General features: G+C 39.1%; 1 protein-coding gene and 1 non-coding gene across 2 annotated transcripts; both read left to right on the plus strand.

Moving 5' to 3' along the window:
- Positions 1 to 1,166: 1,166 nt before the first annotated feature.
- On the plus strand, positions 1,167 to 24,185 carry LOC121237782 (ubiquitin-like modifier-activating enzyme 5). Its single transcript, XM_041134662.1, has 15 exons — positions 1,167 to 1,197; positions 18,326 to 18,438; positions 18,945 to 19,013; positions 19,116 to 19,229; positions 19,757 to 19,885; positions 20,471 to 20,539; positions 21,160 to 21,312; positions 21,436 to 21,472; positions 21,923 to 22,005; positions 22,255 to 22,329; positions 22,447 to 22,521; positions 22,652 to 22,738; positions 22,848 to 22,963; positions 23,219 to 23,265; positions 23,797 to 24,185. Exons 2-15 carry the CDS (start codon positions 18,349 to 18,351, stop codon positions 23,934 to 23,936), a joined length of 1,284 nt encoding a protein of 427 aa, XP_040990596.1. The 5' UTR covers positions 1,167 to 1,197; positions 18,326 to 18,348; the 3' UTR covers positions 23,937 to 24,185.
- A 1,054-nt stretch (positions 24,186 to 25,239) lies between these two features.
- TRNAL-AAG lies at positions 25,240 to 25,320 on the plus strand. The gene has a single exon. It is a non-coding gene; the product is annotated as a tRNA-Leu (tRNA).
- The last annotated feature ends 1,389 nt before the right edge of the window (positions 25,321 to 26,709 follow it).

The following is a 26,709-nucleotide window of genomic DNA, read 5'->3' on the forward strand; positions in this document are numbered from 1 at the left end:
TTAAACCACGTGTAAATTGGTTATAATGTTCTTACTCCTTAGAAATTAATTACAAAATAATGAGCCAAGGAAGAAAGATATATATATATATATATTTATATATTTATATATTTGTTGCTTTAAGAACACACTCTACAGTCCTCCTCGATCTAAACCTCTGGCCTGTTCCAACAAAGTGATATTTCAGTTTGAATTTTTTGCCAAGAAGTTTATACTATCATGTACAAATCATGTATATTACAAACCAAGAGCGAAACCTGTTGATCATTCATTATTATTATTATTATTATTATTATTATTATTATTTATTTATTTTTTTTTACGCAAGTAATGATAGACGCACGATCATTTTGACTGTCCTTTACATAATAATCTTTAAAATGAGGGTATATTTATAATATGAAAAAATCTTCAAACCGGTTGATCCGTTCTTCCTCAAATAACAGCCCTCCAATATGTGTTTGATACGTAGATCTTCCATTTCAGATTTCTTATAACTACACAACAGCTGATAACAAAAAAAATCCCCTCCCTCTCTGCCCCACCTCTCCTCTCGTAACCCTTCCTCTTCCCCTCCCCTTTTCCAAAGTCTCCCTCCTGTTGACCCACCCCATCTTCCATTGAAACCCAATCCGTTGAATTTAGTCTAAATTCAAATAAAAAACACTCTCTTAAGCCCGAGACCCAAGAGCTCTCCCTTCTCCTTTATCAATTGCTCTCTCCTCATCTCAAGCTTGAATGGTCTGGACATAATAGCCCAAGGCAAATAAGCACACCCAGAAGGCAAAAAGTGCCCCTGACCATGGATTTCATCCTCATAGTGAATCCTGATTATGGCTTTTTGGGTTTAACTTGCCAAAAGTTAATTTTCAATTGGCTTCAATGTTGAGTGTCATTGACTTGCAGAGGTCTCTTTTTTATATCGTGAGCATGGTGAAGCTGTTTAAATGGTGTACTTGTGCGGCACTAAACATGGGCTTTAAATGTATGCAGTTTGGGATGAAAAATTGTAACTTGCCTGCTGAATTTGTCGCTCAGACACCACTTTCATCGTTTATGAGCTCTCTAACCCTTTTTTTACTTTTCGTTTTATTTCTGCTTGAGATGAGAGGGAGGGAGCGACTGAGGGAGATAAACTCAAGAAAGAGATTTAAGGGATAGCTCATGAGACTTGGGGCTTGAGGAGAGAGAGAGAGGGTTTGGAATTTGCAGGGATTCCAAATTTCGAAATGAGGAAGAAAGATTGAGGACCTATGATTTTATTCGGTGTGATCACTCTTATAACTTTTGTATGAAATAGCTGACGTGGTAGGCTTGTATTGATAGCTGTTAAAGCCTTATTGGCATACGTACCGTTTCAAAGCATTTTTGTTTTAACATATATGGCGATATTTTTATAATTTTAATAAAAATATCTGGGAAAATGCTTGTGTACGTGTCGATCATTTTCCTTGACTTACATACCTACAAATGCAGCTATTTATTGATTTATTAGTTTTAGGCCTTTCACCAATTTCACGGCCTTCCGAAGCAAGTAATTATGAACAATACAAAACTCTTCTTCTTTTTTATTTTTTTTTTATTTTTGTTTTTTTTTTAATTTTATAATCTCAACGTGATAGTCTGATATCGGTGTTTATTGTCACGCACTAGCTAGCACATAAACATGCATTTTATTCTAACTAGCTATGATGTGTGACACATAGATGTACAAGATATATAATGGAAATGGCTATGATCATATCTCATCAATACATTATTAAAAAAATAAGTTAAATCATTAGAGAGATGCTTTTCTTCCGAGTACATGAGAATTCATAACTAGGGCTTGGTCGGCACCTAACTAGTCATTTATATGCATGCATGATTATGACTTTTTTTGTTCGATTATTAAGCAGCAAATAAAAAAAAAATCAGAAAATTAGGGCCACAAACTTGTTGAAGTAGTACTTGCTACCTTTAAAAGCTTGAAAATGACTGATGTAAATTATTGTAGTGATATTGATGAAATTCACAATCCCTTGTGCTTACTTTAAATGATGGATATACCCCATGATATACATAATATATATATATATATAAATAATTTTGATGGAACCTGAAAACTCATGATAATATAAAAATTAACCCGATTTCGAGTAAGAGAGACGATAAACATAAATATCAAGATTTTTTTTTTTACAATAAAAACATTTTCTTTATGAATGGTTAATTTTACAAGCCCTATTTTATTATTTATAGAAGAGTTTTGCTATATACAGTCACTTTTATATACTTTTTATATACTTTACTGATGTGATTGACTAAAACAGTTATTTTATATTAAAAGAAAGTGATACAACCAATCACATTATTGGAGTGCATAAGAAATATGCAAAAATGATTGGCACATAAAATTTTTGTTTATAGAAATAAAATAAGCAAATCCTAATAGAAATAAAATTCTTATGTTAAATCGTTCTGGAAACAGTCTCAGTCGGGATTTCCATTTTTTTCAAGGAAAATATTAAATGTATTTAAGAAAAACTTACAAAAAACTTATTTCTCCACATATCAGTTATTAATACGTTCAAAATTATGAAATTTGGAATATAAAATTTGAATTTCAAAAGAAAACTAACAAAATGAGTCTTGTAAATAAAAGTATAAGTAAAATTATAAATACATGTAATACTATTCTTTTTTTTTTTTTAAATTGTCATTCGTAATCTTTCTTGCAAATGTGGATTAGATTTTCACCAATTAAAATATTTCACGCGTTAAAAATAATAAAATATAGAATAAAGAATAGCATTATTTCGTGTCGATGTGGACCACAAAAATGTAATAAGTATATGAGAAATGATATTTATAATTTCGAGTGTGTAAGTATTGCACAATCTTTTTAAAGAAAATAAGTAAATATGAGATTTATATAAAAAAAAATTATTTTTTAAATAATAAATTATATATTTTTTTAAATAATTATATAAGATTTGTACATTTTATAACTATACTTAACATTAATCTTAATTATATATATATATATTTATAGGTCTCATAATAATATAAAGTGGTGCATGCGGCACTTACTTCCGGTGCTGAAGCAAGCAAGCATGCTGCAGTGCAGTCAATGCATCACTTCTTTACACAGTAAAAGCAGATGAGAATGAGATGCATGCAGTACCAAAAACAGTGATATGCAGATGTTGAATAAACTGGCTGGAAGTGGATCGAAGCTGAAAATTGATAATCGCCTTTTCCGCGCCAGCTAATAAAAGGTACTCAATTACAGTGCCTTGGATTCCTTCCTGCAAACCCCATTCTCCCTAGAGTAAGGCTACGTTTATCGTTTGCATATCAGAATATTTTAAATATTTTCAAATTATTTTTTACTTATTTATTATTATTAATTATTTTTTATTACTATTTAATATTTTATTATAATTTTTTAAATATTATTCATAACTCGTCTCAACATTTTTCACTATCCAAACTTACCATATAAGGTTGTGTTGGGAAGTTTTGACCATCTCGTACTATTATTTATAAATAGTTAATTACTATTGACTATTACTTTTAAATTATTTTATTACTATTTATTGATGATTTCACAGGTGATCAATAGAATGAGCCAATTAAACTGTGCCACGTAAATGATATGATAGATGATAAGATTTAAACCTAGTTTGAGTATTAAGAAACTTTAGGTTTTCTCATAATATTTAATTACTATTTATTATTTTATTATTATTTTTTATATAATTTTTATTACTATTTATTACTATTCAATATTCTATTATTTTTTTATTACTTTTTATTACTATTTATAGAATATAAAAAAATATCTCACTACTCAAATACAATTGTTAAAGAATGGTATTACTCTAAAAAAAAAAAAAAAAATCCTCTTTTAAGATTTCTTTTAAAAAAGTGCACTCACTTTTTTGGAAAAAATAATTTGAGATTTTTTTCGTCACGTGAAGTAGAGTCATTTATTTTAATCCAAGACTCCTGTTATTAATAATGATATGAGAGATTTAGGTCCAGGATAGATAATTTAGATAAGATAAGATAATATATTTTAAATAGTAAAATTATTTGAATTAAGATGAGATGAGATAATTTATAAAAAAAAATATATATTTGGATAGTAAAATGAGATGATATAATTTTGATTTTTTGAAATTTAAAAAAGGTAGAGGTTCCACGATATTTATAAAGTATTGGAATCCTTGAGATTTTGTACTGTTTACTTACTGTTAAGTACTGTTCACATCAAGTTGTACGGTTCATTTATTGTTTTGAACTATTTATTATCAGTTTTACTGTTTATTTAAGTTGATATTTTCAAAACTTAGAGATGAGGTACAATGTTTGAAGAGGTAAAATTTTGAGACTGTACAACTCATATGAGATATAGATGAGATGCTTTGCCTATCCAAACCGGACCAGGTTCCGTTTGTAATCCGACTTTTGCCCATGGGAGAAAAAATTATAGGTTTATGTGATGGAAGATGCAAGAGAGTTCTATTTCTAATTCGATGCCCCTCGATTCTGGTTTTTTTTTTTTTTTTTTTTTTTTTTTTTTTTTTTTTTTTAAATAAAAGGCTAACAACTAGCCATGTTAGTGCGTAAAGGGGTCCGCGTTTATTCATAAGTATAACATTTTCCTAAATTATTATTTGTTTCCTAAACTTAAATAGAATAAAAAATAATTATGAACTCAATCATTGTAATTTTATATATATATATTATATTCTCAATATATATATATAGATTAAGATAAGATTATATGTGTGAGAGAAGTAATCCCTAGGCCAGGATGAACAAGCTCGGCCCACTTGAGAAGCAGCCAGGCAACATGCGCTGACCAGAGGATGGAAGGCAGAATTGTCTAACACCACTACTGGCCGACAACCCCATTGCGCGAGGTCAAGGACAGTCCCTCTCCCTTAACCGCGGCCTCTAGACAAGCCTAAGGAGTGGACGCGTCTGACTGAGGCCACGCCCATTTAATTAAGGGCGGAAACAGGCACGCCACGATAGAGAGACACGTCACATTTAATGAAGCTCGAGGCTAGGCACGCCATGATATGCCCCCTGGGTTGTCAGTAGTCGCCACGATCAAGTTTGACAAATCTGTCGCACAGTAGGGAGCTGGCACCGACACACGATCTGAGTATGGAGCGACACATTCACAATCTCCTTCCCAAGGATCGCCCCCAATCAGGTATATATACTCCCTCCCTCAGCGAGGGAGGGGTTCAGACACTTTGATACTTTGATTTCATAATCTTTATAAGGCCGAGATCGCATACTAACTTTGTCATCAGAGGTGTCCCCCACCACCCGGAAGCTCTCATTTCTTCATAGTTCCAGGTGGTCGAATTGGGCCTCCGTGGAGTTGCTCGGGCTGTGAAACACGACATCAACAGTGGCGCCGTCTGTGAGACATCTTTTCATATAGTAGTGTGTCCTGAACAGCCTAAGAGCGGAAGGCCCCCAGAACTTTGGTCACGATGGCCCACTTACTAGCGGTGAAGGCCCCCTCCTTGTACAATGCAATATTGGGCCGCCGGACCCTGAACAGCCTGAGAGCAGTAACCTCCACCCACTAACTCAAGATGAAGTTCCACACGAACATGGGGGTGGGAGAGGTCCACGACGAGCAGGTGCTAGCTCGGGAGCTAAGGTAAGAAATTAAGGAAGTCAAGATGATCGGGGAAGCGAGGGAGGCAGTCTAACCACCTTCGCTGCCGACCCTAGCTGAATGGGATGCATAAGTCCGAGACGAGCAGGCACTGTGGCAGGTGGAACCAAATAAGCCCTTGGAGTTGGTTTTCGTAGATCGACAAAGGTCCGAGCGTACTATGCGGGTAGGGACCAAAATGGCTCTTAAATTAAGGTAGGCCATGAAGTGACTTCTTGTCTAGCACTAGGATGTGTTTGCCTGGAGTCTTGACGAGATGCTCGGGATAGACAACTCAATCATCGAACACTGCCTTTGCGCGGACCCACAACCAGGAAGGTCAAGCAAAATTGTCGAAACTTCAATGCGAAAAAGTATGCGGTTATGATCGAGGAAGTGGGTCGCCTCCTTGTGGTAGGGTTCATCTGAGAAGCCCACTATCCCAAATGACTTTCCAATATAGTGCTGGTCAAGAAGGCTAGCGGAAAGTAGAGAATGTGCGTCGACTTCACGGACCAGAACAAGACTTGACTAAAATACAACTTCCCCTTGCCCCGCATTGATTTGATAGTGGACTCAACGGCCGATCACCCACTTCTCAGCTTCATGGATGCGTACTCTAGATACAACTAGATTCGGATGAGTTTCGACGACGAAGACAAGATGGCTTTCATCATGGACAAATGACTTTACTACTACAAGGCCTTGCCATTCAGCCTAAAGAACGCTCGCGCCACATACCAGCAGCTAGTTAATCGGATGTTCAAGTAGCAGATTGGCCGGAACATGGAGGTGTATGTAGACGACCTACTGGTGAAGAGCAAGAAACTCGAACAGCAACTATCGGACTTACGGGAAGCCTTCGAGGTGCTTAGACGCTACCAGGTGAAACTCAACCTAAAGTGCGCCTTCGGAGTGGAGTTGGGCAAGTTCCTAGGCTTCATGGTCTCTGAGTGAGGTATCGAGGCAAACCCAGAGAATGTGGAGGCAATATTGGGGATCCCCCCCCCCCCCCCCCCCCCCCCCGGCGAAACTTTCACGAAGTCCAAAAACTCGCCGACCGAGTGGCGGCCTTAAATCGATTTATCGCTTGGTCGACAGACTGATGTCTTACATTCTTTAAGGTCCTGAGGAAGGCCAAGGAATGGGATACCGCTTGTGACGAGGCATTCGTTGAACTAAAGAAATAATACCTAGCACACGCACCACTTCTTAGCCAGAATAAGCCAGGCGAGAACCTAACCGTGTACCTGGCCGTGTCGCCACATGTCATGTCTGCAGTATTTACCCGAGAATCGGATGAGGGACAACAACTGGTTTATTATACGAGCTGAACGTTTCGTGGGGCCGAGGCTAAGTACCCGTGGATGGAGATGCTAGTGTTCACATTGGCAGTTGCTGCGAGAAGGTTGAGGTCGTACTTCCAAGCCCACCATGTGAAAGTGCTCACCGACGTTCCCCTCAAAATGATCGTGCAGAAGCCCGACACGTCTAGCCGGCTTGCCAAATGGACAATCGAGCTAAGTGTATTCGACATAGAGTATCTGGCCCGTACAACGATTAAAGGTAGGTGCTGGCGGACTTCGTGGCCAAGTTCACAAGCTTTCTGAAGGAGATACAAGTTGTACACTGGGGGAAGCCCTGGTAAGTCTATGTGGACGGATTGTCCTGCCGGGTTGGCGGGGGTGTAGGGGTGCTCATACTCACCGAACATGGGGAAGAGCACAACTATGCGATAAAACTCGCCTTCAAGACGACCAACAACGAGACCGAATACAAAGCACTATTAGCGAGAATGTCAGTGGCCAGGCTGTTGGGAGCCACAAAAATCGAGATGAAGGCCGATTCCCAAGTGGTCGTCAGTCAGGTGTCAAGAGAATTTGCCAAAAAAGGAGAGAAATTGAATAAGTACCTCTAGCAGATGTGTAAGGGGCACAACCTATTCCACTACTTCTGCATACAGCAAATCTTGAGGGGAGAGAACCAGAAGGCGGATTGCTTGGCGAAGGCCACCTCAGGGTTGGAGGAGCTCCCCCTTTTTGAACGCATAGTGGTTTGAAAGGTCGACTCCCCGACCATCGGGGCCAAGGTGTCAGTCGCCTCCTCAGCACCTCCCAAGTGAGCCACATACATCATGAAGTTTTTGCATGCCTCCTCTCGGTCACGAAGTCCTGGGTGACCCAAAAGAGGCCAACAAAGTCAGGAACAAGGCCACATGATTCATATTGTTGGGAGGGGTCCTGTACAAGAAGAGTTTCTCTGAACCTCTCCTAAAATGTATCTCACATGACAAAGCCAAATATGTGCTGACCAAGATACACAAATGGATCTGTGGGAACCACTCAAGCGGAAGGGCATTGGCTGCGAGAGTGACCCGGGCTGGATACTACTGGGCCCACCCCCTCCGAAACATGAAGAACTTCGCAAAGAAATGCCTGAGATGCTTGCCAGAGGAGTTGACTTTGATCACCTCTGCATGGCCTTTTGGGCAGTGGGGATTGTACTTGATCAACCTATTCCCAATGGCTAGAGGAGAGGCAAAGTATGTGGTCGAAGTAGTCGACTACTTCACAAAATGGGTCGAAGCAAAAACCCTGGCAACCATCGCCGCCTGAGCTATTACGAAATTCTTGTGGAGGTCAATAGTCTGCCGGTTCGGTACTCTTCCTTAAACCTTCATATTGGAAAACGAGAGACAATTTGACTGCTCGCACTACCAGAAATGTTGTGCAGAGCTCGGGATTAAGGTCAAGTATTCTTCACGGGGATACGTACAAGCCAGCAGTCAAGCCGAGGCTGAGGCAACCAAGAAAACTCTATTGTTCACCTTAAAGGAAAAGTTGGGGGGTTCATAAAGGAGGATGGACTGAAGAACTTTCGGGGGGTACTATGGGCATACTAGACGACCGTCATAACTCCTACTGTAGAGACTCCCTTTGCCCTCACTTATGGGAGCGAAGCAGTGATTCCCGTGGAGGTAGGGATGCCCACATACCGAGTCCAGCACTTTGACCCGAGCGTTAACGATGAAAGATTGAAAGAAAGCCTGGATCTCCTAGAAGAAAGATGGTAAAAAGTCATGGTGTGGACAACGAGCAATAAAAAAAAAGCAGAGCAGTACTTAGATAAGCGAGTCAGGCCACGCTCATTCACAATAGGAAACCTGGTGCTAAAATAAACCAGGGTGACCACCCAAGAGGAAGGGAAGAGAGGGCCACGATGGGAAGGCTCGTACGTAGTGGCAGCAATCAATATACTTGGTTCCTACCACCTCAAAGATGGTCGAGGCTATGAACTCTCCCATCCATGGAATGCCGAGCACTTGAAGAAGTACTTCACCTAAGGATCACAAATGTTATCCATGAATGAAGCTTGTATACCTGTAAATGTATTCAGTGAACTTATAAATAAAGATGTATAGATGTTCGTGTCAAACTCGCGCAATTGTCAAAACTAGAAACCAGCAAAGCCGAGTCCTTAGACTCGCCGCGGGGTTGCCCACATGGCCACTCGAATACAAGTTCCTAGATTTGTCAAGCCTCATGTCCAACAAAGCCAAGTCCTTAAACTCACCGCGGGATTAAGGCCGGGCCCAGAGCATCTAGAGCTCTGCTCACATGGTCTCTCAGATATAAGTCCCTATACTTGTCAAGTCTCATGTCCAACAAAGTCAAATCCCTAGAATCGCTGCAAGGTTAAGGTCAAGCCTAGAGCATCCCAAACTCTACCCACATGGCCTCTCAGTTTACAAGTCCCTAGACTTACTGAGCCTCATGTCCAGCAAAGTCGAGTCCCTAGACTCGCCCAAGATCGCCCAAATGGCCTCTCAGATACAAGTCTATAGACTTGCTGAGCCTCGTGTCCAATAAAACTGAGTCTTTAGAATCATCGTAGGATCGCCCACATGGCCACTCGGATACAAGCCCCTAGAATTGTCGAGGCTCCTGTCCAACAAAACCGAGTCCCTAGACTTGCAGCGGGGTTAAGGCCGGGCCTAGAGCATCTCAACCTCTGCCCACATGGCCTATTGGATACAAGTCCCTAGACTTGCTGAGTCTCGTGTCCAGCAAAGCCGAGTCTTAAGACTCGTTGCTGGGTTGCCCACATGGGCACTCGGATACAAGTCCCTAGATTTGCTGAGTCTCGTGTCTAGCAAAATCGAGTCCCTAGAGTCACCGCGGGGTTGCCCACATGGGCACTCGGATACAAGTCTCTAGACTTGCCGAGCCTCGTATCCAACAAAATCGAGTCCCTAGACTCACCGCGGGGTTAAGGTCGGGCCCAGAGCATCTCAAGCCCTGACCACATGACCTCTCGGATACAAGTTCGTTGACTTGTTGTGCCTCGTATCTAGCAAAGTTGAGTCCCAAGACTCCTTGCGAGGTTGCCCACATGGCCTCTAAGATACAAGTTCATAAACTTGCCGAGTCTCATGCCCAGCAAAGCTGAATCCCTAGACTCGCCGTAAGGTTAAAGTCGGGCCTAGAGCATCCCAGCTCTACCCATACGGCCTCTCAGATACAAGTCCCTAGACTTGCTGAGTCTCATATCCAGCAAAGCCGAATCCCTAGACTCACCACGAGGTTGCCCAAATGGCCTTTCGGATATAAGTCCCTAGACTTGTCGAGTCTCGTGTCCAACAAAGCTGAGTCCCTAGACTCACCGCGGGGTTGTCCACATGGCCACTCGGTTACAAGTCTCTAGACTTGTCAAGCCTCATGTCCAGCAAAGTCGAGTCTCTAGACTGGCCGTGAGGTTAAGGCCAGGCCCAGGGCATCCCGAGCTCTACCCACATGGCCACTCGGATACAAGTCCTTAGACTTGCCAAGCCTCGTGTCCAGCAAAGTTGAGTCCTTCGACTCGTCGCAGGGTTAAGGCTGGGTTAGACTAGCCGCTGGGTTAAGCCCAGGCCCGGAAGCGTCTCAAGCTCTAACTCGGATTTGAGTCTCTGGACTAAGAACAAAAAAAAAAAAAAAAAGCATGAAAGAACAAGGAAGCACACAAGAAAAAGAAAAAAAAGAAAGAAAAAGTAAGCCCGGTATATACATGAAAGTCGGAGTTACATCATAGAAGGAAGCCAAGAATACAAAAAAGAGAGGAGAAGCAACTTCCCCCTCGGCCGAGCCCGACTCACCCATCGAATGAGTTTGCTGGGACGCCCTATCCGGAGAGAAAAGATAGGAGTCCACCTCCAGGGAGGAATGCGCGGAAGGCTATGGGATTGACACACGATCGTCACTTAACTCCTCGATGAAGAGGAAGCTCGGCCCTGCCTCTTCCATATCATTGGGGCCACGGGACTGCAGGGGAGGAGGGAGTCTTTGCCCCAGCACTTGAGGAAATGGAGAGAGCAGCATCTTCTCGACCAATGGTCATTGGGACATAAGGAGAGGTCGGAGACCCTATTGTGGCCGATGGAGGAACAAGTAGAACAGCCTCCTATGCGAGTGTCTCATTGAAGGAGATAAGAGACTCCACAACCGGGGCCCCTCGGGGGGAAGGTTTGATGAAGGCTTTGAAGAAGGTGGCCCGGAGAATGTCGTCATCTTCCTCCTCGACGATGAATTTCGGCAGAACGGACAACAATGTGAACATCGAGCGTTGCCCCCCGGGAAAGAAGTAGTTCCCCAGGTAGGGGGAATTGGGATCTCTAGGTGTTTGGGCTACATGCATTGGGACCCTCAGATCTCGCTTCTCGACCCCCTGTGGGGAGAAGGGGGTCTAATCCCTATGGCTTCACTCTGGGAAGTACCCTCTCTGCTTCGGGACCCTCTGACCTTGCTTCAGGGAACCCTAACAGCTTCATCGCAACCCACCTTTGGCCGTTTCCCACTGCTGCTAGCATTAGGAGGATTAGAGTGAAACTTCTGACCCCGAGGCGATAAGGGGTCAGTCAAGAAGTCTCCACCAAGCACGTATGAGAACGATTAAGTAATTAAGTAACTTTTGATGTCGTTGTACAACATCGTGTCAGTCTTCGCGTTTTAAGGGTGGGCCGATACCCAGGATGACACTGTTGCTAGCCTAGCCTCTTCCTTTCTGGACAGATCGATGTATAGGTTCTTGGAAGGAGGGACGTACAACCAAATGGCCTGAACAGGATACTTCTGGTGGACCTCTTCTCCTTCGGAGTACTCCCATCCCAAGCCCGAGATGAAGAAGAACTTTCGGGACCAGTTGTTGATGTGCGAGTGTTGCGACTCAAGGGTGGCAATGCACCTCCCGGCCGTGCACGCCTAGAAACTACACAAACTCCCGTCAAGGTGTAGCGTGTGATACACCGACAGGAATTCTAAAGCTGTCAGGTCTGGGTACTCCTTAGGACTGAAAATGAGCACCCTCCGGTAGATGATGCAACTGGGCACCAGGAGTCACCAGGCATTTGGATGGAGCTACGTAGGGCTAAGCCCAAGAAGTTGAGAATATCACGAATGGGGCGGCAGAACCGGTGGCGAAGCTCGTTCGCGAACATGACAGGGTAGAGTGCCATGTGGGTCGCCATTCCTTCAGAGTCCGCGGCTGGTACTCTACGCCCTGGGACCTCCAGAACCGCCGATGTGGGGATGCTGTACTTCGTCCTGAACGCCCAGAGTCATCTGGGGAGACCAACGACTCCCAATTCCTCATGGTGAAATATAGGGGCTTAGCACTAGAAGAACTTTCCAAGGCCATGGAAATAGTTGAAGACGTCGGTGAAAGTGAAGAAGAAGGACACAGAAAGCTCAAAGAACAAGAGAGACTGCGACATTGAAGAGCTTAGAAAAGAGAGAGGCAACAATGGTAGAAATGAGAAGGGAAAGGGTCTTATATAGTGTTGGGTGTGCAACGAGGCAACATAAATCGAGGCGTCACTAATGATGCAGGTGAGTGGCCTTATGAAGGACAACCGATGCGAGTCAGCACAGACGTGTGAAGCCATATCGGGCGTATAGGGAGCACGGACCAATGCATAGCACGAGACGTGGAGAGACCCCTTGATCAAATCAATCGGTGGGAGTTGGAAGGGTCACACAAATCAAGGTGATGCAAACATCAATGACATGGGTAGGTGGCATCGTAGAACCCAACTGGTGCGAATCGTCACAGATGTGGGAAGTCCATGTCGGCGCGTAGAAGGCACGGGACAAAGCGTGACGCAAAATGGGGGGAGATGCCCCCACCAAATCCAACTGTCGGGAAGTTGAAGAGACAATGGAAGCTGACATGCCCTTAGGCGTTAATGATGAGGGAGAATAGTCGCAAGGTATGTGCCTGAGGAAGACGCAATAAGGACGTTTTAAATTCCCACCACATGTGTGTGCTAGGAATTCGTGGGATAGTGTGAGGGGAGTAGTCCCTAGGGCTGAGCCAGGATGAACAGGCCCAACCCACAAGACTTGAGCAGTTCTAGGGCCTGAGGACAAGGGGTGGGCCATGTCGGGTCGGCCTAGGAGGCCCAGGAGGAGAAGCAGTCGGACAACACAAGCTGGTCAAAGGCTGAAAGGCAGAATTGTCTGACACCGTTACTGGCTGACAGCCTCACCGTAGGGCTGTATAGAAACCGACGCAACCGGCCGCCGCCGACGCAAACTAGCCGGCCACGTCAGGAACCAGTTGGAACTGATGGAGAACCGGCCGGCGTGCGGTGGAATAATATAGGAACTGACATTCAGAGGTTCGGTGCAGTTTGAGGCTGGGCCAGACAGCTAAACCGACTGATATAATAAAACTTAATTTTTTTTAATATATACTAATCAAAACGACGCCGTTCCACTTAAGTTTAAACGGAACGTCGTTGTTCTATATCTATAAGTATACGATAGATAATAGAAACTGCGCCGACGTCATTTTATTAAAGACGTAAGAAAAAAAGTATATATCTGAAACGACGTCGTTCCACTTAAACTTATGTGGAACAACATCGTTTCTGTATGGGGTCTTCTTCTTTCCCAACCTTCTTCCATTTCTCGATCTCATTTGTAACTCTCTCTCTATCTCTCTCTCTCTCTCTCTCTCTCTCTCTCTCTCTCTCTCTCACAGAGTAGAATCACGCTGCTAGGGGATCCGACGCCAACCAAGAATCGCCTCGATCGGTTTTCTCCTCCCCATTGACCGACGACATCAGTTTTCACCCCTAGCCTGAGGTCAAGGACAGTTTTCGTCCTTGAACCTCAACATTTAGGCGGGCCTAAGGAGTGGATGCATTTGAATGGGGCAACGCCGCATTTAATGAAGGACGTAAATGGGCACGCCACGATAGGGAGCCACACCACATTTAATGAAGCCCGAGGCTAGGCACGTCACAACGTGCCCCCTGGGTTGTCAATGGTCACCATGATCAACTTTGACAAATCTATGAGCTGGTAGGGACAGACAACCCTAGTACGGAGCGACACATCCATAATCTCTTTCCCATGGATCGCCCTTGGCCAAGTATATATACCCCATCCCTCAGTGAGGGGAGTGGCTCAGACACTTCAATACTTTGAGTTCATAATCCTTATAAGGAGATCGCATACTAACTTTGGCATTGGATGTGTCCCCAACCACCCCGAAACTCTCATTTCTTCATAGTTCTAGGTGGACGAACTGAGCCTCAGTGGAGTTGCTTGGGCTGTGAAACATGACATCAATAATATAGTAGAAGAATTTACGTAAAGATAGTTAGAGATAGACAAGCATTGAAATTTGACATAGACATTTAGGGTTAGACAAATTGATATTATATATATGTGAGGTGTAACATTCTTCGTGTGTGGAATGGTGGGTGGCCTATCAATATCTTTTGTTCTCTCTGAATATATATATATGTATCTATATACTAGTTAATGGTGCAATGTGCAAGGCATGTTTTTCCAGTTGTGTGAAAAAATCTTGAAAATAACATTTATATACAATAAATAAAATGTGGTTGAAAAATGATAATGTAGAGTAGTATAAAAACTTGGTGTAAGGGGATTTCCCCCCTTTATCTAAGCGGGTTTGAGAAGGGCAACTAAGAGAACAAACCAAAGGCCTAGCCCAGAAAGAGTAGAATCTTCGACCCGACCAATGGGTAGGCTCTTCTGGACGCTACCTACACTAGGGAATGTGCTGCAGAGGATGTGACTCGCCAACCTGAAGACCCTTCGAATAGTGTCCAACTCTTGAGTGCTTGTTCGTGTAATGGATAGAAAATACGAGAGACCCTTGATCATCTGACAGGGGAGGCATCAATGTACCACCAAGGACGCCAGCGGGATTTGGCAAATCGAGGAACCAAGCCGCATTAGTGGTACCACTATCCAAGTTACAAGCGACATTAATGACTTTGTCATAGAGCCACACCGCATTAAAGAACTCTGACAAAAGGAACTGTACGAATGACATAGACTCCATGGGGGTAGACACGATCTGTCTCCCCATACTCTTGGTATAAATAGCAAGTCTTAGGTATGGAAAATTATCTCTGATCTCTAGACTCTTTTACTTATTTACAAACTTCCAAGATGAGTTACTGACTTTGGCATCGGAGACTTCCTGGCCCCAAGGTCGCCCTCTCCCAACTGCTTTCTTCTCTATTTTTGTTGGCCCAAGTCTTGAAAATCTAAGTTGCTAGAACCTGATCCAAATGTGTGCGAAACATGACGTTAACACTTGTTATAAAACTATGAAATTGGTTCAATTATATAGAACTGAGTTAATGAATAAGGTGGGTAAAGAGTGGCATTCAAAAATATGTTTTTTCTTTCTTGGCCAGAGTCTTTAATTCAAAACAATTAATTCAAAAGAATGAAAATATGACACCCAAATGCAAAAAACTAACTATGTTTATTTATGGAACATAGAGGAGGGAATAATAATCTTATCTTATAGAATAAAAACTAAATTCTATCATTTGAAATCCTAGAATGCTATGCATTGAAAATAATCCATTCTAATAAGTAAAAAAAAAAAATGCCAATATCAGTAGTCTAATAGCCAAAGATTAACAAAAAGTATTACATATTGTCTAGCATCATTCTTGAAATAATCCAAAATTAGAAACATCCAATAGGGGTGGGTAGCGAGGCTCCACACTCGTTACCCCGCCCCATCCCACCCCGCCTCGCATGGGTAGAGTGAGGCTCCGTGCCGTAAATGTGTGGGTCAGGGGACGGAGGGGGCCCAGCCTCGCTCCGGGTTTCTCCCGTCCCGCATATATTATATATAATATATAATAAATAATTATATATGTATTTATATTTATAAAAAAAAACTCAGGCATAAACCGACGTCATTTTGTATATGACAAACGATGTCATTTCATACTTGAGAGTTTTTATAAAACAACTTAATAACATACATTGTTTGGTATGGATGACGTGGTGATTAGACAACTCCGATACATCAGGGATAAGCCTTTTAATGACTAAACATTGTGCAAAGTTAATCAATTTATAGTACTCATCCAATATTCTTCATACCTATATATAGGGACGATAAGTAACATTTGAATGATCTGATTGAGAATTCTTAAATTCTTATCTCTCACTTATTGCTAACTTAAGTATGAGAGGTGTCACATAGACACCGTGCTGCCCACTTAACAATTTGCAGCTTAACAATTATAATCGGTGGTGAGACATGTCCTTAACACATCACACCAACTCACTGTACAAGAACTAAAAGTGTAAAACCAAATGCAACATGAACCAATTTCATTCTCAATGAAACAAAAAATAAAAGCCCAGCAACGAGAATAGATGCTACACTCTGTCGGGAACAAGTGAAACGTAAAAGAAGCAAATTCAAAATAAAAAAGCAGGGGAAAACATACGGATGCAATCAAACAAGGGCATAAACGTAAAAAACCAAAACAAAATAGGGGAAAAAATGTACAAAAGTAGCAAACAGAAGGACAAATAAGGAAAGTGAAAATCAACCAAGCAAGGGCAAAAATGTACACATGAAATCAAATAAGGGCAGGAATGTAAAAATGGAAGACACAGCCGTATAGAAATAAGAAGACAAATCAACAAACAAGGGCACAAAAGTAAATAACAGAAACATTCAGGGACAGAAATGAAAAGCAAAGATCCCCTAAAATCTACTATTCATAAGCGGATAGACGCTTATATAATAGTAGTGTATATATATATATATATATATTGCTAAAGCATTGAACTCTTTCAAGTAAGTTATAATTATATTATTTAGAATAATTTACGTACAATTGTGGAGTGCTCAAACATCATATATTTGTTTTGAAAAAATGAGATTTATTATTAAGAAAATTAATTTGTCTTTCATGTAAATTTTCTTTTTATATTTTTTAAAAGGATTGAGCTGCATTTACACAGTCTACAATTATAAATATTATTTTTCTATTATTTAATTTGTTTATATCATCTGAATTATCTTTATTTTTTTGGGTTCCACGTGATTTAATTTGAAGACGAGTTAATCGCTGATGTAGAAGATTAGAAAAAAAAAAAAAAAAAAAAAAATCGCTGACGTAGAAAGCGAGGGGGGGTGGTAGTGGTGTAATGAAAAGGAAGTTTAACTAACAATTAATCAGCCTCGCAATTAAATATGATGATAATTCATTATTTCTCCATTGAATGGCCAAATACAGAAAAGATAAGACTATATTGGTTTTCACTTTTTATTTTATTTGTAAGATGCGACCCTTCTCTTTAATAATTCGTTACCATTTCTTCTCTCCTTTCATTTATTTAATTTTACTCATCTTTCAAGTCTTATGTTAGACTCATGCTAACAAGTGGTTTTGTAAACAATTTAATGGTATTAACTATTATATCATGCAGAGAACGAGAATATCACATCATTTATATTTTAAAAATAATTAATAATTATTTATTTTTTACTTTAATGACATTGAAACAAGAATCTCCACCAACTTGTAGAGTGACAGAGTCTATCAATAATAGAATAATAAATATCAAGTGTCATAGATTTTCAAAGATAAATATCTAGTAAAATAGTTTTTTAAGTGATAAATATCATGTATTATGAGCATCCAAATAGTAAAGATTCCTATATGTTTATTCTTTTATACTTGTTCTCTCTAGAGAGGCAATTCATCATGTAGAAGTATATAATTTGGAAATCGATGCGGATAATACATCATTTATTTATATTTTTTATCTTAAAAAAAATTTTATTGCAGGCGATTTTGCATATCAAATCACGCACCGATATTAAATATGAGACGTTCTTCTCTCAAAATTTTTTTTCTTTTATTTATTTTCTCAATAAAAGAAATTATGTGAGTGTTAGTATACTATTTGGTATATTAAACCGCTTGTATCTAGTAAGTCTCTTTATCTTTCAAATTAGATAATGACATAAAAGCTGAGTGAGATGTTTGAGAAATCAGAAATCCAATACAAGTGGGCTGTTACAGTGCATAGATATTAAGATATAGGGCCCAAGAATAGAACCCAATTTATCGTGGGCCTTAGCCTCCAAACTTTACCCAATAGCTGCGAGCCTAGCCCAGATAGGAATCAATATATTGGGTCTTACAATATTTTAAAGCCCAAACAAACGCGAAAAGAACCAAGCTCTGATTTTCTGTGAAGCATTTCCGTGTTCTTTTCAATTTGGCAATTTCCACAACAAAAAGTGCAAGCAAGGGGAACGAATCTAAGAGGGGAAGCAGTCGCAGAGACATCTCACACACGCAGAGAGGAGAGAGAGAGAGAGGGGGTGCAATGGAGGCAGAACTGAAAGAGTTGCTGCATGATCTCGAATCTCTGAATCAATCGCTTCCCGATCCTTCTCATCGTGCTTCAATTGATAAGGTATTTCCATTTCATATACCTATGCGCATATAGTTAGTTATATCTTTCTTTGTGTATCTGTATGAGAATTGATGTATGTTTAAATTTGCGGACCTTAGCTTGAATTCTTGATATCATGTATTCACTTGGAACACTTGAATCGGGTCCGGGCTCGGAGTGTAGTTTTGTTGACGTAAAAATCTATCTTCTGATCGGTAATGATACCATTCGGATACGTCGTGTAGCTTTACTGTAAATTTTGTTTTAATTTATCAAAATGCAGAAATGATACCGCATTTTTTTTTCCTGTTTTTGGTGGAAATTATGCGACAGGAGAGTTCAAGCTAATGTTTTATGCATATTGACTTTTGTTGATAGGTTAAATAACTGGTGTATTTTTTGGGCTTCCTTGGTCAAAAAGATGGAAAATTGAAGTTTTAGCAACAATATGAATTATATTTACTCATTTTTTTGCGATATTCTGATTCATGGTTGTGACTTGCGAGTTCTGTGAATGTGTTTTGTAGCTACGATTACGAGTGGAGCATCTCACAAGTCTAGAAAAGTCAGGACCTGTTCGGCGTTTGAAAGTTCAGGTAATCATCGCGTATCTTAAAAAAGTTTGTACCTCATTTTTGCGCTGTGCATACTCTTTCTGATAAAATCAGTGATTTACATATTAATTGCTGTGGTGGCAGGATATGAGTGCAGAGGTGGTGGATAGCAATCCTTATAGTAGGCTAATGGCACTTCAGAGGATGGGAATTGTGGAGAACTATGAAAGAATACGGGAGTTCTCGGTTGCCATAGTTGTCTGTATTTAACTTATCCTTCAGTATTTCTTTAATTTCTATAGAATAGTAGCCTGTTGCACTAGAACGCATTTTTATGGTATGCGTATGTTTGCGGTTGCGAATTGATGTGTGGGTTTGTTGGTCATTATTCCCTAGGGAAGAGAAGTTGCTATTTTGTTACCGCAAAACACCCATCACTTCTGGTTGTGTTAAAAGAATGAATTACCGGTTTTGTTTGCCTACTACTAGTAATGCCGGTGTGGTCGAATACTCAGTATGCCCCACTGGTTCATACTATTTGGAAGTTATATACTCTGATTTGCGGGCGGCTTTAGAGTAGCAATAGAAAACCGAAGTTCGGCTTAGAAAAAAGAAAGAAAGAAAAGAAAACTAAGTCCGTTTCAGTCAAGTTGTTTTTAGCCTTCTTCCACTATTTCCCCAACTTATATATATATATATATATATATTTATTTTTAACATGTAAACAGCACATGTAGTAGGGTTGTTCTGATTTTCTGATGTCGGTCGTTCTCATGAGGTCACAGGGAATAGGTGGTGTCGGAAGTGTTGCTGCTGAGATGTTGACAAGGTGTGGTATAGGTCGACTGTTGTTATATGATTATGACAAAGTGGAGTTAGCAAACATGAATAGGTTATTCTTTCGTCCAGAACAGGTATTCACATTATTCTCATTCTTGATTCATACTTTTAAGTTTTCATCATAGATTTTCCTCATTTTTGGATTTTATATGCTTCAAAAATTAAGCGTTAATGATTTTTAGACAATACCATATACGCTTTCTGCTTTATTGGATATTATATGCTTCAGAATTAAGTGTTATTTTTAGATAATAGCTTTTGAAATTTAGTGCCAATTTTTATTGTCAATATCGTATGACTAAAAATAAAGATTTAAACGAATGTGATTCATATGAAAAAAATGATTCATTCATTATGAAAAAAAAATATTTTGAAATATATTCATTACTAAATAAAAAAGAAAATAAAGAAAATATATATCAATATGATCTTTTATAAATCTATTAATTATGAAGATGAAAAAAACTTATATATTTATGGATTGCCATTACAAGTAAATAATAACAATCTTCCTAACTGTTTCGCAGACCATAGATAATTTTCTCTCTAGCATTAGGAAGTTCTTTTAGTGAAGGAATGCACAATCATGCTAATAGTTTTTTTTTTTTTTTATAAGAAAGTCATGCTAATAATGGATTTAATGTGATTTGACTTTTCAGGTTGGTATGACAAAGACAGACGCCGCTGTCCAAACTCTCTCAGACATAAATCCTGATGTTGTGCTGGAGGTAAACGCTTTACGAAATTTTTGTGTCTTGTGATTTTGTTACATAGTGAGGTTTTTATTATCTTGGTTTCAATGTCTGCGTTTTTTAGTAGTTATTCGCTGATATTTCTTTTAACCATTCCTAGCATTTTTCCAAGGGTTTTTTTCCCTATCAAAAAATCCTTGGATGAACTAATGGATTTGAACTAATAGAGCCTCATAATGGAAGTTTTATCATGAACTCATGACTTTGAACTCATCTATTTTCAGTGGGCCTTCCTTAACCTGTTAAATTTGTAAAACCCTCTGATTTGAGGCTGTTTAATGTTTTTCCTTTGGCTAGATTTCCTAATCTAAAATCTCATAATCTAAGTATGTTGGAATTTCCATGCTTATATAGGATAAGTATACAGATATATAAAACAATAAAACGAGATTTTCAATTTACCAGAGCCGTTATAATAAAGTGTCGAATTTGGCTTGGATAAGAGCCCGGAACTTGATAAGTTTTTTCACCAAAGAATTGCATCATAAGACTAGATCAGATTTTCTATGGCTGCTCTGGTAGTTGATGCGGTTAAATCTCATCAACCTTGTTCTGTATGTGCTTCCTTCACGCTTATCAGTGCATATTTTTTCTAGAGCTATACACTGAACATCACCACGGTGCAAGGTTTTGAAACGTTTATGTCAAGTTTGAAAAATAAGTCATTCTGCCCAAGGAAAGAAGGTAGTGGAGTGGATCTGGTCTTAAGCTGCGTGGATAATTATGAAGCAAGGATGGCTGTCAACCAGGTAATTTAACTTTAACAGTGGGTCTTATTATTGTTTGAAATACAAGGTCATACATCCATCTCTCTCTCTCTCTCTCTCTCTCTCTCTCTCATTTCATATCTAACTTCATAAATGGTTATACAGGCTTGCAATGAACTGAATCAGACGTGGATGGAGTCTGGTAAGTACAAGAGTTCCTGTATTTTTATCTTTCATTGGTGGTCATCAGAACTGCCTAAGATTTTGAATAATGTACTTATAAATATTTGTGAGAAAGATAATGTGAAAAACTTTGTTGCGGATACATCTTACGCTTACATTTCAGTACTCTATGGCAGGCATTTTCCTGGGAAAAATATTATATCCTAGTCGTCAGCTTGTGCCATTCCATGTTTAGTGATGGTCAAGATCCATATCTAGATACTTACAGGTGTAAACTGTCAATGTATTACAAATACGGACAAGCACATGCCCACATCTTTTAGATGTAAAACTTTGTGTCTAACATCAATGTTATTATGGAATATATAATTTCAAAGTTTAAGGTTTGGGCTACCGCAAGTTTTATATATGTAGATGTACATTGATGCACTTTACAAGGAAATTTACTTGAACACTTAAATTTGCACAGGTGTATCTGAGGATGCTGTTTCTGGTCATATTCAGTTGTTGATACCTGGTGAAACTGCCTGTTTTGCATGTGCACCTCCTCTGGTATGAACTATCATATATCCAAATTTGGATGATGGTGCCTTCTTAATTTACCATCTCTGATGCTATACTGTATTTCAATCTTGATTTTTTTTTTAAAATCTTTTTTTCAAAAGAATTGGCGACTTTTACATCCAAGGGTTATATTTTTTTATTCTTCATGATCATCTTACTTTTCTAACTCTCAGTCTGAAAAATCCCTATAAATGGAAACGTGGAACTTGGATTTTTATTTTTACCTTTTTGCTGTAGATTGTGGCATCGGGAATAGATGAACGGACACTAAAGCGTGAAGGGGTTTGTGCTGCCTCTTTACCTACCACCATGGTATGAGTTCTCCGTAGTACTTGTAAAAAAAAAAAAGAGTAGTGTTTTTGGCTGTGTACATTATTATCATTGTAACTGCTGCATTTCCATTATTGGCAAATTTATTTGGTTTTGTAGGGAGTTGTTGCTGGGCTTCTTGTCCAGAACACACTTAAATTCTTGCTTAAGTTTGGACATGTTTCCCCGTACTTGGTAACTCTTTGCATTCTCTCTTTCTCAATATATACCGACTAGCAGATTGCAAGGCTACTCTAGGTTACCTCCTATTTCGTTGGAATACCAACTGACATACTGATCTCACCTTGCATTGGCTTGCTTGCAGGGATATAATTCTCTTAAAGACTTTTTCCCGACCATGGAAATGAAACCGAACCCTCAGTGTTCAAATGCAGCTTGTCTAGAACGACAGGTAACATGCTTCGATTCAAGCCTTGGTTCACCGAAGTTCATTTATTGAAGTATACACATCAGGTTATTCATTTAACTACTGTGGTGGGAATTATATATTTTGTTTGCAGGAGGAGTATTTCTTGGCTAAGCCAGCCAGGGATGCTGCACTCAAGGCAAAGATGGAAGCTGAAGACTTATCTGCCACAGAAGTCTCACTTCATGCTGACAATGAATGGAACATAAGGTGCTTCTCTTGAGTTTAGCTTTCTTTTCTTTTAATTCTTGATCAAGAAATGTTCCACAGTATTTGAGCCCCCCCCGAGTTACATGGTTTTTAGAGGAAAAGATCGATGCCCTGATCTAACTTTCAACTCTTGATCCTGATTATTATTGGGGTCAAAAGCATAATAATAGCTCCATAAGCTTGTATGAATTACATTACTTTGTTGAAGCTAAGCTGTCAAGCTTAGTGATATCTTTTCTTTGTTTGAGTTTTCAGTGTCGTCGATGATAATGAGCTGGATAGCATGGGTGCAGCTAGTACTGGTAATTCATCATTTCACGCTTTAGCTTATTGAGATATCCTGCGGTCCATGTTTGCTTAGTTTCTATTGCAAATGGCCCTTTTTCTTGTGGTGTTTAATTAAAGTAGGCGCTCCTTTCTTTTTATGGTGCTATTTACTTCTTGTTTGAGGGGCCAAGTTGTGCGCTGGTGTCAGAAAAGCAGGCACCAAAATGGCATTGTTTCATGGATTCTGTGGATTTATATACCACTCAATGCCCAAAACACTTTCCATATTGGTCCCCTAGTTTGGTTTAAGGATTTTATCCCTGATGTGGGGAATTCAGTCCACTGCTGACAATCCACTAGCATTTGTCTGATGACTTTTCATTTTGCTTTCATCCCTCTAGTTTGATTCTATTCTTTTGTCGGTTCGTAGACATGAAAGAAAAAAGGGGAGGGCTTGAGAAAGACCTTGGTCCTAGAAATTGTAGCAGGGTTCAAATATTTGTCATGCTAAAGCATATGGGTTTTTGTTTGTCAATTATTTTCTCTGATGTTGCCTTTCCCTTCAGATGCTCTTCCAGAAGGTCTTGTTCATGAGCTCCCAAGTGCAGACGAGCCTCAAAAACTTCCAGGTTCTGAACCACCACTTACTTCTATCGATGATCTAGAAGATCTACGGAGGCAACTTGATGCTCTAAACTCTAATTGATGTCCACCAACAGTTCCTCCCTACACAGAAAGCTAATTCCTTTAGCAAGTCAATGATATCAATACCTCCATCCTGACAATACCCTTTCAGGGGCTATCCGGCAAGAAATGGTACTGAAACTCTTACCATATTGTTGGAGAGCATGATGATTTGTGATTGCTAATTTATCATTTCTCCATAGAGAGAGGGAATGGGGGAAAAGGGCTCTTCAAACTTTTTATAATTTCATTCATCTGTAGTTGTTTGGTATATCCAGATCTTCAATTTAGAAAAGTCGCATGATAGAAGCCTTGGCTTAGGCACAGCTATATATCCCCAAGCTATAGAGCACATTTAGACATCAAATTATGAGGCTTACATTTACAGCGGCCATTGATAGTAGTTTTGTGAGATGCAATAGAATATGCAATGCCTGAATCACTAAGCCTCTTGCTTCACAAAAGATATAGCTTCTGAGACACCTGCCTGCAAGAAAGACGAGTCAGATCTAGAAACCAGCTTAACCATGAGAAGTGAAAGCAGAAGGGAAAGAAGCAGTTGCAGGAAGTTCAATATATCTCAATAATCAATGAACAAATATAATCTAGAAGGCTAAATTAACAAGACCTCCATGCTTCATGCCACTGATAGATCGATACAAATTCCTTACTATGTATGCAATTGCCATAGAATAACAATTGCATGAAATTATGACAAGTATCTGGCATCCAACATTCAAGAGAAAATGATAAGAAAAATAAACCAGTTTTTTGAAATGAAATTGATAAGCGAAATTGAGCGACTTAAAATGGGAATTATAAGGCCTTGTTTGGATTTGAAATTCATCTCAATTCATTTCATCTTATCATTATAATTTTTTTAAATTTTCATATAAAATATAATAAACAATTTAATATTTTCAAATTTTAAAATAATAATAATATTATAATAATATTTTATTCAACTTATTTAAGATCATCTTAACTCATTTCTGAATTTAAATGGGATCTAAGAGAGACTACGAGAAAAGAATTTATTGGGGACGACGATGTCCGGCGAGGGATTGGTTTTGGAAAAGTGCCTTTTTGGGTCGAGGAAGAAGCGGGGAGTGAGCGAGACAAGCGCAAGCTCCCGAGAGATCATGGAGTCCGATGGCTAAGGGAATGCCAGAAGATCCGTGTGCAATGGGGGAATGGAATGGATGGGGAGGATCCTGAGAAAATTTTGTTTGTCTAACTAGGCTGCTGGGGAGGAAGTAGTGGGAAATGGAAAATGAAACAAGAAAACTTGACAAAAAGAAATCAATTAAAATTCCAACATTGAAGTGGAGATGGCCGAGTTGGTCTAAGGCGCCAGATTAAGGTTCTGGTCCGAAAGGGCGTGGGTTCAAATCCCACTCTCCACAAAACTCTGTTTTTTTTTTTTTTTAATTTTTTATCTATGTCTTCGAATTTTTATTTTATATAATCATATTTTTATAAAATGATATTACTTTTATAAATTAGTTTATAAATATTTTTCTTAAAATAAATGTTTAATCGAGATAAAGCCCTTTGTAGCCTCATCAAGTGCATGAAGAAACCAAGTCGGCTTCTTCATGGATGTAAATCACAAACAAATCTGATGAAACTTTCGACCCACATGAAGTGAGAAGAGAAAGGTCTTGCAAAAAAATATAAATAAAAAAAAAAGGTACCCACAATCATGGTCAGCCTCACCAGTGTGCCCATCCCACGTGCCAGGCTGCCCGTACCATGGGCTGCTCAATCTAAAAGTAAGAAGCTTTTTTTTCTTCTTATTATTTAGTATTATTAGGTACTAGGCGTCCGACAACCTAGGCCTACCATAAAGTTTGAAAAAAAAATTATTCTTATTAATTATTATTATTATTCTATATCTCATATTTTATGAAAAATATTTTCACATTTTATACAAAATATTCTCATATTTTATAAAAAAAATTATAAATATAATATGTGAAAGTAAATAATAACTGAATATAACATTTTTTGCTAAAAAAAAAATTCATTTAAACCAAAAATAAATAAAAAAATAAAAACTACCACAGCGCACGTGCGAATGTAATAATTATACACCCACACCCTCCTTTCGTTCTCACCCCCCAATGAAAAGAGAAAAAAAAAGTCAAATAATTTATATATTTTTTAAAAAAAAGAAAAAAGTGAAACATACAGTGCACAAGAACACAAAAAAGGTCACTCATGGCCTAATAACGTGATCCGTTTTCACTTTGGCTTTTCTATAACGGAATTCCCCCCCTGTTCATATTTTCCAGCACCAATTACCAAACAATCCCCATACATTATTTTGTTTATTAATTGCTTGATATTGTTTTCTTTCCTTTGTAACAATCATATATTAGTTTTCGATCCCATGGATGCTGTAGGAGAAGGAAAGAGGGCATATTGCTTTAAGGAAATTGATTTGTATAATTTTAAAGTATTCAAGTTCCATGCATTTTTTTTAAATAGACAAATATGAGATCTGCACAAAAAAGTTTATTTTTTAATAGAGGGTCTTAAATTTAAAAAAAAAAATACGAGAGATTTACACACGTTAAGATTGTATATAATATTATTCTCGCGCTAAAAAAGAAAATATGATGAAAACAAAGGAGAATACATGAATTTGTATTGCTAATTATTTGTATCAACTTTCAATGATGTCTTACTAAGTTGGCCAAGAAAGAATGTAGAAGATGGTTTAATTAGTGGTTGTTTGGATTGAGAGAGCCTCTCAATTCAACTCAACTCATCTAATTATTATAAATTTT

Source organism: Juglans microcarpa x Juglans regia, chromosome 6S (assembly GCF_004785595.1).
Source record: "Juglans microcarpa x Juglans regia isolate MS1-56 chromosome 6S, Jm3101_v1.0, whole genome shotgun sequence".
Lineage (NCBI taxonomy): Eukaryota > Viridiplantae > Streptophyta > Magnoliopsida > Fagales > Juglandaceae > Juglans > Juglans microcarpa x Juglans regia.